We start from the raw sequence: 17,617 nt of genomic DNA, 5'->3' as shown, positions 1-17,617 counted from the left end.
TCCTCAAAATGTTCTGAGTTGTAGCAATATTAAGTGATAAGGGAATGGGACTGGAACTTAAGGTTTCTTGAAAAATTCTTGATATTCTAATGTGGTGATCATTTCGGTTTAAAGCCAGGAGCCTCAGCCTTTCCAGGTCCCGGTGGGGAAAGCTGGAGACTCCCGGACTGGACTGGCTGTGGGAGGCAGGGAGACTGACCCGGTTCAGGGCCCGGGCTGGCACTTCCAAGCCAGACGGCGGCGCTTTCCACTTTAGGTTTTTTGTGACCTTGTAAGGAAGTGGGCGCGGGCGGAGCGGAGTCGGCGCCTCCTGATTGGCTGGCCGTCTCGGTGATTGACAGGGCCCCGGACTCCGCCCCCGCCCCTTTATTGACACTAATGAGCAAGTTCTTCCCACCGCTCTCCTGCCTGGAAGTGCTGACAGATCAAGGCAACAAATTTCAATTACAATCCCTAATTTGTGTCCGCAGAGTGTTTTTTACCCATGTTAGTCCTCTCTGGCGCATCAGTCGAGGCAGATCTTGGAGCTGCTGGAAGAGGTGGAGGGGGTGGGAGCGAAAGAGTCCATCACTGAGAGAGCGCGCGAGAGACCGAGGGAAGGAAACTTGGCGGGCGCGTCGCTGGTTCCTGGGATCCCAACACAAGCGCGAGAGAGGAAACGCCAAATTTGTTTTTGCCCGGGCGGGGAAAAGGGCAGATCTGGGCCTGCGGGAGGCCCCGAGAGTCGTTCAGATTTTGGTAGGGGAAGGAGAGCGAGTGTGTGCGTGTGCCTGCGCTTGTGTATATGAGCGAGGGGCGGGCGCCGGGCGGCGGGGATGGCCGAGAAGCGGAGGGGCTCGCCGTGCAGCATGCTAAGCCTTAAGGCGCACGCCTTCTCCGTGGAGGCACTGATCGGCGCCGAGAAGCAGCAACAGCTTCAGAAGAAGAGGCGAAAGCTGGGCGCAGAGGAGGCGGCCGGGGCCTTAGATGACGGAGGCTGCAGCCGCGGCGGCGCCGCCGGAGAAAAGGGCTCCTCTGAGGGAGACGAAGGCACTGCGCTCTCGCCGCCGGCTGGGGCGGCATCCGGGCCCATCCGGAGCTGTGCAGACCTGGAGCGGAGCTGCGGTTCCCGCGGAGCCGCGGGTGAGTCAGCCCCTTCCCGCCTAACTTCTTCCTTAGACGTCCTCTCCCGGTCCCACGGGCCAGTACTGCCGCGGAGAACCTGAACTACTGCGAGTTGTGGGCGTGCGCGCGCGCGGTGTCCCTGTGCGCCCGGGGCAACCCAGCCATCAGAGCGCTAGCCTGGGTGTCAGGGCGCAAAGCTCGCGCTGCCCTGGACGCTCTCGCCGCGCAACTCGGGTCACCCTCCAGACAGTAAAATGCCCCTTTCAGCCTGGTTTCTCAGGCTGCTGCTGCCACCACCGCCCACTCACGCCGCGCCCTCAGCAGCTGCAGTTTGCGGCGCTCGGCGGTGCAGATCTGTGCTTTCCGCATCTGCCTCCCTTGGGCTTCCAGCCCCTGGGTGCTCTTTTTTCTTTCCTAACTTTTAAAAGCATGGGAGTGGGGGGAGCGACGGCATACCCACACCCCCCAAACCGAAACGAATGCCTAAACGGTTTGGGCAAACCAGGAAGAGGGCGGCATATTTGCAAACGTGGTTTCCCGAGGGGTAGCTGAGCGGTTCCCTTGCCTTCCTCTCTTGATTCCCGCTGCCGAGGCCGACGGCGATCGTGGGCTTGTTTTTCGTGCTCTTCTCTTCCCGCTGCTGCTTTGCTAAGAAGCTCCGGGCGGCCGGGGAGTTTGGCGAGAGCGGTGTTTGAAGAGCTTTCTAGAGGATGCCTCCGGCCGGGCCCGAAGCAAGGCGCCTCGGACGCCTATTACGAAGGGAGGCCCAAGCGCTTGGGACCAGGAGCCGGGGCGCCAGGCGCTTTTGCTCCGTGCTCTCCATGGCGTGGGGTGTGTCGGGGCCTGCACTGCGGATCTGGACTCGGGAACCCATCTCAGGCTCCGTTGGGCATGCATCCCAGACTCCGGATGCGGCACAAAACTTATTTTGGGGCCTTGACCGGGCGGAAGCAGGGAGGGTGCTTTGGACGCTGGCCGCACGCCTCTGCGGGACTTGAGACTTGGGGGCCGAGAGGGCCCTACTTGAAAGTCGAGTGTCCGTCCCTTTGGCTGGCGGAGCGCGTATTTACCCACCCATGGGCCTGTTTGTTTTAAGGGCCGGATGGCAAGAAAGCTTCCCCTTTCCTCGCGGTCCTTTTCCTCTCCCCAGCCGCCCTCGGGGGTTCATCTCCCCACCAGGTTTCCCATTTCGAGCCCTCACCGGTTACCCCTCTCTGCGCTTTGCTGCCCAGGCGGCTGTGAGGACGGCTTCCTGCAGGGCGCTTCCCCACTGGCATCCCCAGGAGACTCCCCGAAGGGGTCCCCGGTGCCCGCCCTGGCCCGGCCCGGGACCCCGCTGCCCTCGCCGCAGGCCCCGCGGGTGGATCTGCAGGGAGCTGAGCTCTGGAAGCGCTTTCACGAGATTGGCACGGAGATGATCATCACCAAGGCCGGCAGGTAAAGGGCACGCTGGCGCGAACGGCCCCGGCTCTGGCCTCACCCCACCTCTTGGTGGGTTGGGAAGAAGGACCTGCCAGAGCGGTGGGGTCTCTCGTTAACAGTTTCTGCAGACAAGGCCCCGGGTAGTGGTTCATTTTTGAGACTGGCTTTGCCTACCTAACCTGGAGTGCAGTCGGCCGGCGAGGGACACAGCCCGGCTGTCCTCTCGTTGGATGCTAAGGAGAAAATCGCTGTCGCCGCGGAGGCGGTAACGGTTACTGTTGATAATCCGCATGCAGGGTAGTTATAGATTCGTGATCATACTTCATATCTGTGCAGGCATTTATTTAGGCTTTAGTTATGTTTCTGAAATTAAGGAACAGATTATCCACCCCTCCCCCCGTTTTTAAAAAAACGCAGTTTTTTCTTTAGCAAACTATCGTTTGCTTTTTTAGATTCGAAACTTCCAGTTGGATCTTTATCAAAAGATTTGCTGGCAGTATGAGAACGTGATGTGTTATGCTATTTTGATATTAGATTAGGATGAAAATTAGTGGAATCACCAGTAATACATGCTTAATCCCTGCAAAAACAATTGCCCCGATTTTTAAAAACCATTCTTTTTATAGATTCACAGCTACGTGATTATTTTTTTTCTAAATGAAATCCAACAAATTAGCCTAAATTTGCTGAGGAATACCAAAAAAATTTGTAAGTTATATCTGTTTTTTTGAAAGTGTGAAATTTGCACATCCGTCAGTTAGTAAAATAAATTGATTTGTTGCACAAATCATGTTAATGTGAGGGAGGGACAGAAATATTTGCGTTTTAGAGTTTTCAGTTCATTTAGTGCAGTGAAATCGGTGAATACTATCTTCCTTAAAAGAAACTTTAAAAAGCACACACAACTCTTTCAGGGCACAAACACACATGGCAAAAACCTGGATAGCATAAAAGTATCCAAACTTATTAGAAATTACAAAAACATTTTATTGAATCCATATGCTACCTTCTACATTTTCACAGAGCTTTTTATTAATGATCCAAATTCAGTCTTCAACAACACAAAGCAACAGTTGTCTTATAAAGGATGTAGTTAAAGACCTTTACTCTATCTTACAGGTGCACTGAAATAACACTAAAACAGCCAGTGTATTAAACTGTTCTCATGCCTAGTTAGGAATAATGGACTTTCTTTTCTCTGGAAGTGGTCTTTAATGGCTTTATTGTTATAGGAAACATTTCTGGTAAATAACAGTACTAAAATTTGTGTTATAGGGTTAAATTAGCAAAAATTAGATTAACCGGAAGGGTCCTAGACATAAATCATTAGATGAAAGTTGTTGGGTTTTTTTTAAGAGAACTGCTTTATTTGTTTTTTTATATACAATAATTTGCTGCTGTATTCCTTGCTGCCGTGCCCTTTTTAAAAGATAGGTGTGTTTATTTTAGCATCTCCTTTTATATGCATCTCTGGGAAGCCAAGAGAAATGTGGATTTTCATTTATTTTAATTAGCAAATTTTGAGTAAGTGTGGTTAAATAAGAAAGTATTTTCAGGGTATGGTGGGGGAAGGAATGATTTGGCAAATATACATTGTGTTTAGTTTCTGCTTTCAATAAGGAAGTTTTACTATACCTTTCAAATTTAGAGCAACTTTTGCACTTCACCTTTACCATGCTGCAGACAGGAAGTCCTGTCTCAATAAAGAACATATTGTTTGGTTATGGCGTGGCACATTGGCTCCTTGTGCTTTTTTTTTTTTTTATAACCCTTTTAAAATTTCACATTATAATATATTTTATCACTTTTAGAAATTCAAAATTTCTATTTCTACCATTTGGAACACTTTATTATTTGTATTATTAAAGTTAATCTGCTTACCGAATTTTGTTTAAAAAATAAAGTGCTTTCTGTACCATTATTTCTTCAGTGTACAATTTTTTTTTTTTTGGCTTTTAGCTATACTGACATTTCAGTAAACATGGAATGCAAGTACAGGGACAAATTACATTTAAATGATTCAGTTTTGATACATCCTGTGTTCAGATTCTTTGAATTACATTACCAAAGTGAATGTTATAAGTTTTTCCATGTGAAAAATACAGATTCGAGAGTTTTCTTTGCTTATTCATTCTCCAAGTGTAATCATAAACAAAAACAGAACCCAAACCAACTTTCCTCCCCTCCCTTATACATAGGCGCATGTTTCCAGCAATGAGAGTGAAGATATCAGGATTAGATCCTCACCAGCAATATTACATTGCCATGGATATTGTGCCAGTGGACAACAAAAGATACAGGTACAGTGATCAGATGGATACAGAGGATAAGAAAACGCTGGGATTTTACAGGATACGCCTATTTAATCTGTGCTGATTATGATATTTGTTTCCAGAAGCCTGTAGAATTATCAGATCCATAATCCAAACCCTGTCACTTCCAGTAGTCTAGATGGTGCCTTCTCTTACAATAAATGTGAAAAAAAAATTTTGTTTTGCTTTTAGTAGATACAGAAATGTCTTTAAGTGCTGAGGAATTTTAATAAGGGGTCAGTTTAGTGTTGCTAAACTAAATGTGACTTTAATGTTGATTCACATTTTGATTAGGATTTTGAGACAAAATGTTGAGTCAAGTTTGTAGATATACATAACAGTTAACAAATTGTTTCATTTTCTTCGTGATTTTTTGGACATTTAAATAATTTCCCTTTATTGTGTTACACACAAAATCATAGGCTTCTTCACAGGCTTTTTTCCCTTTAATTTGAGAAAATTATTGAAGATATTTTACAATTTAGAAAAAAATTCTCAATTCATTACTATATTAAGACATCTTTAAGCTGGCAATGAATTTGTTACCTTACTGTTATTTTTTTGGCTGGTAGTTAACACAGTAATTTTTAAAAAGTTTTGTAGTGTTTGGATTTTGAGAGAATATATTTATCTAGATATCAAGTAAAGTTGGAAAAGATACTTTCTTCAGTATCAAACCAACCTTTGCTTTCCCTTCTGCAAGTAAGCAAATCAACAGTCGTCAATGGCAATTCTTTTTATTTTACTGAGGAGCTGAACTGATTCACTTTGTTATAAAGCAGAAACTAACACGCCATTGTAAAGCAATTATACTCCAATAAAGATGTTTAAAAAAAAATGCTAACATTTAAAAAAGGAAATTCTGAGTGGAAAATCGGAAGATGCTGCTTTAAATTTCTTTGTTTCTGTCTTTTAAATAAACAGCTAGAGCATTTAGTAAGTTTTTAAATGAAATCAGGTTTGGTTTTTATTACTCTTTAAAGTTGTATCCCTTATTTTAATTAAATAATTCATTAGGGAGCTTTGCTAAAATTATCTACTACATGATAGAAGCTAGAAGGCATTGAAGTTTATTCTTTAAGTTTACTTGGTTTAAAATCCATATTCTAATTTGGGTTTTGCCCTTAGGAAGACAATGTAATTCTAATGAGCTTAGAAATTATTCCTTTTTCTTCTAAGTTTGTCTTCTATTTCTTTCTCCAGATCTCTTCCATATATTTTGGATGGTTTATTTTACTTAACTGATCCTTATTATTCACACATAAAGCAAGAAAAATTTCAAGTATTAAGATGCCATATTATAAAAGATCAAATTATAAAACATAAATTTGCTTTCACTTATATTGCTTCTCAAGAAAAAAATTGTTTTTAGCATTTGTGTTGAGAATGTTTCACAAAGAATATGTAACATGTAGCATTTATTCTCTTAGTGGGTGTGGATTTTTGAACTATTCAATATGCATACTTTTTCAAGATTTTGACAGAGCATATCACTCTATTTAGTTTGGCAATAGCTCTATATTCATTGTGCTGCTTTTCTTGCATTTCTAAGATTTGCATTTTATTTTCCAACTTTTTCAACAATGGTAGAAACAAATATTTTTGGCGTATTCTCTGCTATCAAAGAATGGTATTTGGTGAAATGAAAAGTGATTGTGATTTATTAGAATGTAAAATTAATATTCACAAAAGGCCATGCACTTAGGAGCTTATTTATTGAAATTGCACTATATCAATTAAGGGGAATTGTTTTTATTATTATTCTTTATTTTGTGATAATGTATTTTTTCCCAAGAAAAGGAATTAAAGAATAGAAGGCATATTGAACTCAAAAGAGAATGAAATGTGTGACCATATTGAAACAGTGAGCCTCACCAGAGATATTATGAAACTGTTTCATGCTATTTTAAAAAGAAATTTGCATATATACTGGTAGAATTCTCTGAGACTATTTGTAAATTGTTGCTTTAAATTGTATGCCATATTTTGAAACAAATGGAAGAAAAACATCGAAGTATATAATTTCATTTTCTACCCTTTTCTAAGTCAATCATCCATATACTAGTTTCTATTTTTTGAATTAGTGTATTTTAAATTAACATTAATAAATGATGGTCTGAATATAAGATTAAACATTATTGTCTTATATACTACTTGAAACATTGTTATTTAAATGATTATTTTTATAGAGTCAATATAGTTGACATACACAAATAGAATAAGATGTTTTGTCTCTTAGTTAGAAAGGTAATGTTAATTAGATATATCATAATTTTTAAAGTTTGATGTGTATTTTAATTAGTGGTATAAAAAACTTAAAGAATTTTCTTACAATAGTCAAAACAAAGAGAAATATAGGAGATAAAGGCCTATGTTTTATGATTTTACAAACTTTTAAAATTAAACAGAATATCCTCAGTTTATAGTGTAATAGAGTTAGAAAAAATAATTATAAATGATAATAGATAGAACTTTTTTCCCTATGAAAATAAATTTACTGAAAGTTCTGACAATTTCCCCTTGCCTTTCTACCATCTATCTCATCAGTTTGAACATAAGCGTAAAATGGGAAGTGATAAAGAAAGTGGGACACTTTAAGGTATAACTCTCAAGTATTTTTGAGATTTCGTTAAAGGGGAGATTGAGAACTTAGTTTCTTCATGTCAATTGAACATCCAGATGAAAAATGGAAAACATCAGAATACAGACAGAATGTCTAATGTGTTTAAGTGTGATTCATCCAAATTAAAACACTTGCATTTATGGTGGGAATAGTGTGCATATTTTTCACTAAATCCTTAACATACCACTTTGAGTGGTCAGTAGGTTACCACTGCTTCAGAGAGTTTTTAAAAAGTGCTTGAATTCTTATTTTATATGCATTGAATGTAAAGAGCAAATCGTCAAATTTTAGACTTTTTAAAGGGTGCAGATTTTGTCTGAGTCTACTGAGTTGGAAATTCCAAGAAAGCAACAGTTCACAAACTGAGCCTTGTCATTGCCTTCTAGGTATGTTTACCACAGCTCTAAATGGATGGTGGCGGGCAACGCTGATTCCCCTGTGCCACCCCGGGTGTACATTCATCCAGACTCGCCTGCCTCAGGGGAGACTTGGATGAGACAAGTGATCAGTTTCGACAAGCTGAAGCTCACCAACAACGAACTGGATGACCAAGGCCATGTAAGTACATGGCCTCCCTAATTTGCCTCCATTGGATGGCGTGGGCTGTATCTGTACTGTTCCTGCCTGAAGGAAATGAACTTTTCTAAGATCATGAAATTCCTCTCCTGATTGACTAGCCTGTGCACAGTCTGCGCAAAATCTAGGTTATAGTTGCATCAGAGATTATGCCTGTGGCCGGAGTATTCTATGAAACATTTAATAGGGAAAACTAGATATTGCATTTGTATTGGAATGAAAGAACTTCAGGCAGCCATTTTTAGCCAAAACATTTGTTTGAAATCCCGTGAGGTGCCAATTATTATACTCTGAATATGAATTCTTGGCACTTGGGTGATAATGATTTATTGTGTCCTGCCTGCATCCAGTTCTTTCTCCAGTGAAGCTCATGCTTCTCAATAACAGCCCAGGCTTATGCTGTTTGTGTGTTCCACCTGCAAGCTCCCAATTGTTTTGTAATGACATCTAAGGTGTCAAATACTTTGTAATAATTCCTTTTCGTCTTAAAACTGCTGAAAAATGATATATATGCTAAAGCCAGCCATTTCAATAATATAGTCATTTTTAACACCTTGTTAATTTTTACACAGTATTGTTCCTAGGCAAGACTACCCTTATTATTTTAATAAATAAGTAACTCTGGATACATGCTGATTTCCACTCAATGCTAGCATTTCTATTAGGTTTCTGTTATTTGAGAGGGTTTTGACTGAAGCAGGATTGAAATGCCTTTTTAAGAGCATATATGGTACGTAAAAGGTATACCAACTAGTTCATTTCTCAAAGGGGTGACATGAAGATAGCATATTTATGGGCCAATCTTTTCAAACAAAAATGCAAACTGTCATAAGCTAGTAATACAGCGATGACAGGATGTGATTTGTAAGTTGCTAGATAATATCTTAAGCAAATTGACCTTAATGAAGACATTCGAGTACAAATTTCATTGTGGTACAGATGCAGCATCTGGAGTTTTAAGACTCATCTCTCTCAAACTGCCAGTACTTTTGTTTATTTGTTGCCTTTCATATTCTAAACCAGAATCAGAAAAGTAACAGTGTACAGTTTATTTCTGAATCCCACTTCATGCCCTGTACTTTAGTGCATTACTTTGCTTCTCTTCTTTTTTTTCTGTATATACACAGTCAGGTTGTAACAGTTATTTTTCATTTGATTTCAATGAAAGAACACTAGTTTCTTCTGTCTCATTGAGGGAGCCAACTGTGAAATTTTGCCAGTGCATCCACTGAGGAGTCTTTAATTTTTTTTACAGTAAAAATTTTAAAAATAAATGGCACTGTTACCTGTTTTCAAAGCTTAAACATACCCTGCTTTTCTGAGTTCTATAGTTTGAGAATATATCTTTTAAAGAGATAGGTGGGTCTAAAAGCTATACACTGTCATATATAAGGGACAAACTGCTTTAAATAATTTAAATAAATATAGTCATTCTATAATTCAAATTCTTTCAGATCAAATTACTGGCTTTATATCTAATATCTACCATATCTACAAAATTAGATATAGATCTAGTAATTTATCCATCTGATTTTAACTTCATAATTTCACTAGACTTTATTTAAAAGAGCATTCTCTAGAGAAACAGAACCAACAGACTGTATAGATATAGTTATGGGTATATAGATAGATATAGATAGAAATAGAGATAGAGATAGAGGAGGGGTTTATTTTAGGGAACTGGCTCACACAATTGTGGTGGCTGGCAGGTGTGAAATTTGCAGGATGGCTGGGCAGGCTGAAGGCCCAGGGAAGAGCTAATGTTGCAGCTTGAGCCTGGAGGCAGTTTGGAAGCAGAATCTCGTCTTCCTCAGGGGACCTCCACGTTTTTTCTCTTAAGTCTTTCAACTGATTGGGTAAGGCCCACCCACATTATGGAGGGTATCTGCTTTACTCTACTGATTTAAATGTTAATCTCAACTGAAAAGTACCTTCACAACGACATCAAGACTGGTGTTTGGCCAAACATCTAGGTACCATGGTCTAGCCAAGTTGACACATAACGTTAATTATCACACAGCATTTGTTTTAAATACAAAAGAATAGATTGCAACTTGAGCCACAATTGTTTATACCTAAATAATTATAACATTTCACTCTTAAAAAAAATAAAAACATAGCAGAAAACAGACACAATCCATAGAAGTGTGTCATTTTCCAGTAAAATTCTTTTAAGGTTGTGACAGGATGTAATACTTTAAAAAAGGAAAGTAATTAGTGTGCGCAGGGAATAGGGAGAGAATAATATGTACCTGTGCATTTTGGAAGCGAGGAAATTGCTTTTGCAAATAGTAAAAATGTACATATTGCTTGATACTAGAGGAGAAGGTAGGAGGGAAAATGCTCTTTTCTGTTCTTTATTTAAAAACAAAGTTTTGAAGACTTTGTAAAATGTAGTAAGAGATAAGAAGCCATAGTCTCTGCCTTCAGTGATCTTCTAGCCTAGATGGGGGGAGAGGACAAGAACACAGGTGATCGTGATGTCAGTGCACAGCAGTGCAGCTGCCATATTGTTCCAGCCAGGAGACATTGGGAAGGCTCTGTGAAGAAGGTGTCTGTTGTGTTTCTTTGCTCGGTTTGGTGACCCTAAATAAGGCTAGATTAGAGATTAGGAAGTCATTTCTTATTCTATTGCTGATGTGATTCAGCGTCTGAGAAGACAGCAGTACCATTGTGATGGGACTAACTCAGCAGTCCCTTTCCTGATGCAGAGACCTCTCAGGGACTCTCACCTCTCTGCCCTCATACAGTTGAGCCTCCCCACACCCCAATTCTAAAGGAAGTGACACTAATCTCTAACCAATCAAGCTGTAGATTCAAATGCGAGGTAATTTTCTAATTTGCTTTCTAAATTAGTTTCCTACTTTTTGTCCTCTCAGTTCCCAGTTTTATTCTGCTAAAGGTGTACAAGTGTTCAACATGGTGACTTGAGAACTCCATGTAGACCTGGGACTTTTATTAAACACAGAGAGATTGGAGGAAACAAATTGTCACGGGCTGTGAGTGGACCTAGGGCTGCACAAAACATGAGATTATGTGCCATTGTGATTTTCCCCAAAGTGATTTTTCATCTTTCCAAACACCAAGAATTGTTTAGAGAGGAATACTGGTGAGAATTTAGAGATGTAGAAACGTCCCACCACTCCACAGCTAATCTGTTTTTTTTTTTTCTGTTTAGCGTGTCAACTTTTTATTAAAGTTAAGAAAAATTAATCTTATAATTTTTAGGACTACACATGTATGTCTTATTTTTTAACGTCTTTATTGGAGTATAATTGCATTACAATCTGTTAGTTTCTGCTTTATGACAAAGTAAATCAGCTATTCATATACATATCTCCCCATATCTCCTCCCTCTTGCATCTCCCTCCCACCCTCCCTATCCCACCCCTCTAGGTGGTCACAAAGCACCGAGCTGGTCTCCCTGTGCTATGTGGCTGCTTCCCACTAGTTATCTATTTTACGTTTGGTAGTGTATATATGTCCATGCCACTCTCTCACTTCTTCCTAGCTTACCCTTCCCCTGCCCCGTGTCCTCAAGTCCATTCTCTAGTAGGTCTGCGTCTTTATTCCTGTCCTGCCCCTAGGTTCTTCAGACCTTTTTTTTTTTTTTTTTTAGATTCCATATATATGTGTTAACATACGGTATTTGTTTTTCTCTTTCTGACTTACTTCAATCTCCACAGCTAATCTTGAATGTTGTGAACACTTTATAATCCCTACTTGCCCTTTGGGGAGACCGTAGTCAGCTTTGTCTTGGATTGTATACAAACCAAGACTGGTCCTTGGATTACCTGGGAGCAGATGGTCAGCATGCTTGGGTGGGGTATTTCCTTCTCATCATGTGCATGTTTCACTTGGAATTTGCTGTCTGGAGGGAAACATTCAGGTGAACATTTCCCTGCAGAATTAGATAATTCTATATCTAAGGTAATTCTATATCTAAGGTGATGGTGCACCTTTAACCAGGGCAGGACTTGTACCCACAGTGCTGGTGTACTTTGGAAGGAAGCACAGTCAGGCATCTACAGCCAGGAAACTTGTCGGAGGGTCTGTTCTTCCAGCTGCTGTGGATTCACTGATACAGTCACCCTAGCTCTGAGTTTGTCCTCACCCTCTTCCCATTTCTGCTCGAGAATCAGATGGGGAAGCAAGAAGTCACAGGGGAGATTGCTAGATCTCCCTGATGGAAGGAACTTGCCATGGCTTAGAGGCCTAAGGTTCATAAGCAAAAAACTTTGACTCTCTGGGCCTTGGTTCTCTCATGGGTTATATTGGAACTAGAGAATTTTGAGTGACTCAAATGAGCTGATGAATTTGAAAGTCCATATTTGTAAGGGGTGCTTCATACACAGCGTCACACTTGAAACAAAACCCAGGCCACTTTGCTATGGAGCTTGCGACCCTGTGTAACTACCCTGACCCCTACCATTGAAAGCAAGTCTGCAACTGGTATCACCAAAAATGCAGGGAGCCAGGCTTTTGTTATCTGCTCCTTCTTGGTCCTTTGCTTGACTTGTTCCAACACTGGCATATAGGTCATGTAGAAAACTTCCAGAGTCAGCAGGTAGTGTTTCCCTATTGAGCTGTTTTGTAAGGGACAGGTGGTGTATCTGTCAAACTACAGGCACTTTACGCCCATCAGATCAGAAATACGTAACATCGTGCTTCTTTTGTCTCAAACCTAGTACCTTTAATGTGGGAAAAAACTGTATTAACCTTCACATGGGAAAGCACCCCGTGTTTATGGACAGAGGTCCATGTGACTATCTATGCTACTAGGTAATGCCCCAAAGAAAAAACATCCTCCATGTGAACAGAACAGAGAGCACGGAACATGCAGATCAAATATAATTATTTGAGTTTCAGAAATGGGCATTATCATTGTGGTCTCCTTGTTTATAAGGCCAGTGGTTCTCCTTATTCTACTTGTTCTATTAAATAAGCAAAATATTCTTGATGAATGGATAAAGAAGATGTGGCACACATATACAATGGAATATTACTCAGCCATAAAAAGAAACAAAATTGAGTGATTTGTAGTGAGGTGGATGGACCTGGAGTCTGTCATACAGAGTGAAGTAAGTCAGAAAGAGAAAAACAAATACCGTATGCTAACGCATATATATGGAGTCTAAGAATAAAAAAAAGGTCATGAAGATCCTAGGGGTAAGACAGGAATAAAGACACAGACCTACTAGAGCATGGACTTGAGGATATGGGGAGGGGGAAGGGTAAGCTCTGACAAAGCGAGAGAGAGGCATGGACATATATACACTACCAAACATAAAATAGATAGCTAGTGGGAAGTAGCCGCATAACACAGGGAGATCAGCTAGGTGGTTTGTGACCACCTAGAGGGGTGGGACAGGGAGGGTGGGAGGGAGGGAGACGCAAGAGGGAAGAGATATGGGAACATATGTATATGTATAACTGATTCATTTTGTTATAAAGCAGAAACTAACACACCATTGTAAAGCAATTATATTCCAATAAAGATGTTAAAAAAATATTCTTGAACACTTGTCATTATAACTCTGATAGTTCATTAAAAAGCAAATAATGGATAAAAAAAGCAAATAATGCTATTTTATGAGAATAACTAAGGCTCGTTTAGCATTCTCTTAAAATTTCCAGCGATATACTACACTCCTATAAATCATATTGAAAGTATATTATTTTTCTTGAATAATTTTCAGGTTACTATTGGCAGTTACCCTTTAATGTGCAAACATAGGCATGCCTCATCTATTTCTGTACCCTACCCCAGTATACCCCACCTTAAGTCATTTTGGAGATTCCATAAGGATATAAACAAATAAATGAAATTAAAATGTATATAGCTATATAGAGAAATCTGCTTGAGAGAACAAAGACTTCATAAAACAAGAACCCACTTTTCATTGACTAGTAAACAGAAACCCAAATGAATTTTTTTTCCTTCACTACAAGCCAGTTCACTCTCGTCTTCTTGGCCATGCACTGTATTTTTGTTTGTTTAATGTAAAGTGGCTTTTTCCAATTTTTAGTCTGCTCTGTTTTTTCCTGTCTGGGTTCCAATCCAGAATCACACATTGCATTTATTTATTTATTTATTTATTTATTAACGTCTTTATTGGAGTATAATTGCTTTACAATGTTGTGTTACTTTCTGCTGTATAACAAAGTGAATCAGCTAAATGTATACATATATACCCATATCCCCTCCCTCTTGTGTCTCCCTCCCACCCTCCCTATCACACCCCTCTAGGTGGTCACAAAGCACCAAGCTGATCTCCAGAAAGTAGGCGTAGAGGGTTAGGGCTATTTCTTTACCCCACCTCCTCAACCTTGACAGTATAAAACGTATAAAGAAGAAGAAAACATTCACACACAATTCCATCATCCAGAGCTGTGACCACTCTTCATATCTTTGTATGGGTCCTTTTTACTGTCTACTTTTATGTAGTTATGATAAGTTGAAAAACAACTTGGATCCTTTATTCTAATTTAAGATTTAAAAAGAAGCGTTTCATTATGTGGTTAAAAATGTCCTAAAAGCGTTAGTAATGGCTGAATAATGTTGTATCCCACTGTGTGGACTTTCATTTACCTAACCAGTCTACTCATGTCAGTGGTTTATAGTTTTTCCACTGTTATAAATGGTGCGCTGCACATCTTTGTATATGAAACGCTTTTCTGGATTTGGAATATTTCCTTAGGATAAATTCTCAGAAGTGGAGTCTTTGGGCAGAAGGCAGTTGAACCATATCATCAGATTCCCCTAGCTGAGTCTGAGAGCTTTTGCATCGCCAGGCATCTGGGTTTTGGAAGCCTTGTTATGATGGGAGCACGGACGCTGGGCTCTCCAGGCAAACCAGAGACTTTGTGAGCCACGCATAAGTCACACCCTGGGGTATCCTTAAAATCCCTTTGCCCTTGAATAGACATGTTGTGGTCACCAACAAGGGAAAAAATGTTTCTGAAGAAAACCTTGGTGTGCAAATACTTATTTTTAGGGGATGGGTGTGGTAGAATTCAAATAATCATTTCAGTCTCACTCTTAGTTTTATTGTTTTGGACTCTGTTCCATTAGGCTCATTATAAATAAAAGGCTTATGAATTTATTCTTGTGTTTTCAGAAACAGAAAATTTGATGTTACATTCGTATGGTTATACTCAGGGTTCTGCCAAAATAGTGATTACTTTTTTTCGTTTGTATTTTTATGCACACTTTGCAAACAGCTTCTTAGCAGTCTCAGTCCAATTTTGATATACTTTATTAAATTGGCACTTTCAGAGTCTTGGATATTTTTATTTCCAACTGGGATTCTTTTTGCACGTTAAATATTTAGTCAAGGCAGAAGTTGCTGACAAATTTGGCTTCTCTTTCCTTGACATAGATTATTCTTCATTCTATGCACAAATACCAACCGCGAGTCCATGTCATCCGTAAAGACTGTGGGGATGATCTTTCTCCCATCAAGCCTGTTCCATCTGGGGAGGGAGTGAAGGCATTCTCCTTTCCAGAAACTGTTTTCACCACTGTCACCGCCTATCAGAACCAGCAGGTACTGTTCTCAGAATTGGGATCTTTCTACCCGTTTAATTTCATGTGCAGATTGAAAGCTAGCTCTTCTTTTCACTGTATCTAAATGTTATGAATTGTCATAAAGCATTTGCCATCCAGAATATATATGTATTGTAATAACAATTATTTATCCATTATTCCCCATGTAAAGCTACTCTAGTGAGGATTTCTTTAGACCAGAGTGTGTCTCATGACTGGCAGTGTAGGTTTACTTTCCATTTTGAGACATTGAATCCTGATGTCATAATTAAAATTAGAAAGCATGTGTATTGACTAGGAAATAGACATGTAGGATATGAAAGTGAGTTGCGTCACAGGGCATGGGATTTGACAGCTCACTTTATTTTAAAGCTACCATCCATATATTATGGGAAATATTTCAGAAACATTTATCCTATGCAGTCATTTTAGTATATATATACAAAAGGGCTATTTCTTTCAAGATATGCTTTAATTGTGATAGAGGGTGATGCATATGCTTATATAGTCTGAGAGATGAGCGATTGTGGAGTAATCCTTTCATAAAATTGGAAATGATTTGAAAAGTGAAATACTTCTTTTCTATATGAGTAAGTATATGTACTTCTTTAAGGCTGTGTCAAGCAGGTGGATAACTGAATTGAGGCAATTATTTGATCCATGCAATTCTGGCCAGTTTTCATAAGAAATAGCGATGGAGTTGAGGCTGATGTGGTCTGTGGTAGATTTTTTTAAAAATTTCAATGGTCAGCAGAATTATTTTAGGTTTCCACTTCTCTTTACATTTATATACATCTCAGTTAACAATTTTAGGCTTTATAAACTCTCTGTTGTGTTTTCTGTTGTTTTAAAGCTTCTTAGGAGATTTGGACCCTGTCCTGTGCGTCCTCCTTTAGGGCTGAGAGGCTCATCTGTTCTCGTCCATGTGGCGACACCTGTCCCACAGCCCAGGCTGTCCTGTCCTCTCATATTCACGTTGTCACACTTCTATACAGGTTTTTGGGAGGGAACATGAAATTAACCTTTAAAAGGGCTGGAGAGGGCTTCCCTGGTGGCGCAGTGGTTGAGAGTCTGCCTGCCGATGCAGGGGACACGGGTTCGTGCCCTGGTCCGGGAAGATCCCACATGCTGCGGGGCAGCTGGGCCCGTGAGCCATGGCCGCTGAGCCTGTGCGTCCGGAGCCTGTGCTCCGCAATGGGAGAGGCCGCAACAGTGAGAGGCCCGCAAGGGCTGGAGATAATTAGGAAGATATTCTTAAAATATGTCAGGTGTAGAAAATGTTTTTTATTAAAGGAAAAATATAATGCATGGGGAGAAAAGAGCAGAGGCATTTGTTACCCAGTTCATCTTTTTTCTCTGTCTGTCAGTCTCTCTCCAACGCACCCAATTAACTGTGTTAAAAGTGTATTTTCTACTAGCCTCTGTGATACAATAAACGAGCTGCAGTGGGCTTTTGGTACATGTTGGTGACTAACACCAATTCACAAATGTTGACAAATCAATTAAGAGGATGGAAAAATTAGAAGAAAAGAAAATTGATGATGAAAAACCATGTTCATTTGTTTAAACTTCCTGGCTGCTATTTTGAAGAACTTTTGGAAAATTGGTAAGCAGCCCGTGCTTGGTGGCTACCAGCGTGGGCTCTAAAGCCTGGGGTGCTAGCCCAGTTCTACGGCCAGTTAACCTTATGATCATAGGAAACTTAACCCAGTATAAAAGAAACATAAAATTGGGATAATAACTACATCTAAGTTGCTATGAGAATTCAATAAAATAATATGCACAAAACTCATATTACAGCATACATGGTATGCACTCAACAGATGTGATGTCAGCAATAAAAATCATTATAATAGTAATTGTGAAAAACCTATATTTAGACAAGGCACCATTATATAAATATGTACTCTTTTTAAAAATACTATTTTAAATGAACACCTAAGTTATTAAATGTTCTTTAAAAATGATTTAAATGAACAGATAATTGAGCTATAATGAATTATAAAGAATTCTTTCAATGGCAGAGTGGCA

At 39.9% G+C, this 17,617-nt stretch overlaps 1 protein-coding gene across 1 annotated transcript in view; it reads left to right on the top strand.

Moving 5' to 3' along the window:
- The first annotated feature begins 432 nt into the window (after positions 1–432).
- The window catches only part of TBX18 (T-box transcription factor 18), a 31,153-nt gene continuing 13,968 nt past the window's right edge, over positions 433–17,617 (top strand). The window contains exons 1-5 of the mRNA XM_022562360.2: positions 433–1,122; positions 2,337–2,541; positions 4,725–4,826; positions 7,848–8,019; positions 15,420–15,587. Of these exons, the coding sequence (XP_022418068.1) occupies positions 816–1,122; positions 2,337–2,541; positions 4,725–4,826; positions 7,848–8,019; positions 15,420–15,587 (954 nt within the window). The 5' untranslated portion in view covers positions 433–815. The remainder of the gene's footprint in view (positions 1,123–2,336; positions 2,542–4,724; positions 4,827–7,847; positions 8,020–15,419; positions 15,588–17,617) is intronic.

Source organism: Delphinapterus leucas, chromosome 12, assembly GCF_059928025.1.
Source record: "Delphinapterus leucas isolate spDelLeu-1000000601 "Yukka" chromosome 12, BTC_Dleu_Yukka2, whole genome shotgun sequence".
Classification (NCBI taxonomy): domain Eukaryota; kingdom Metazoa; phylum Chordata; class Mammalia; order Artiodactyla; family Monodontidae; genus Delphinapterus; species Delphinapterus leucas.
Note: the sequence above shows the minus strand (reverse complement) of the source record. Positions and strands in the feature narration are given on the sequence as shown.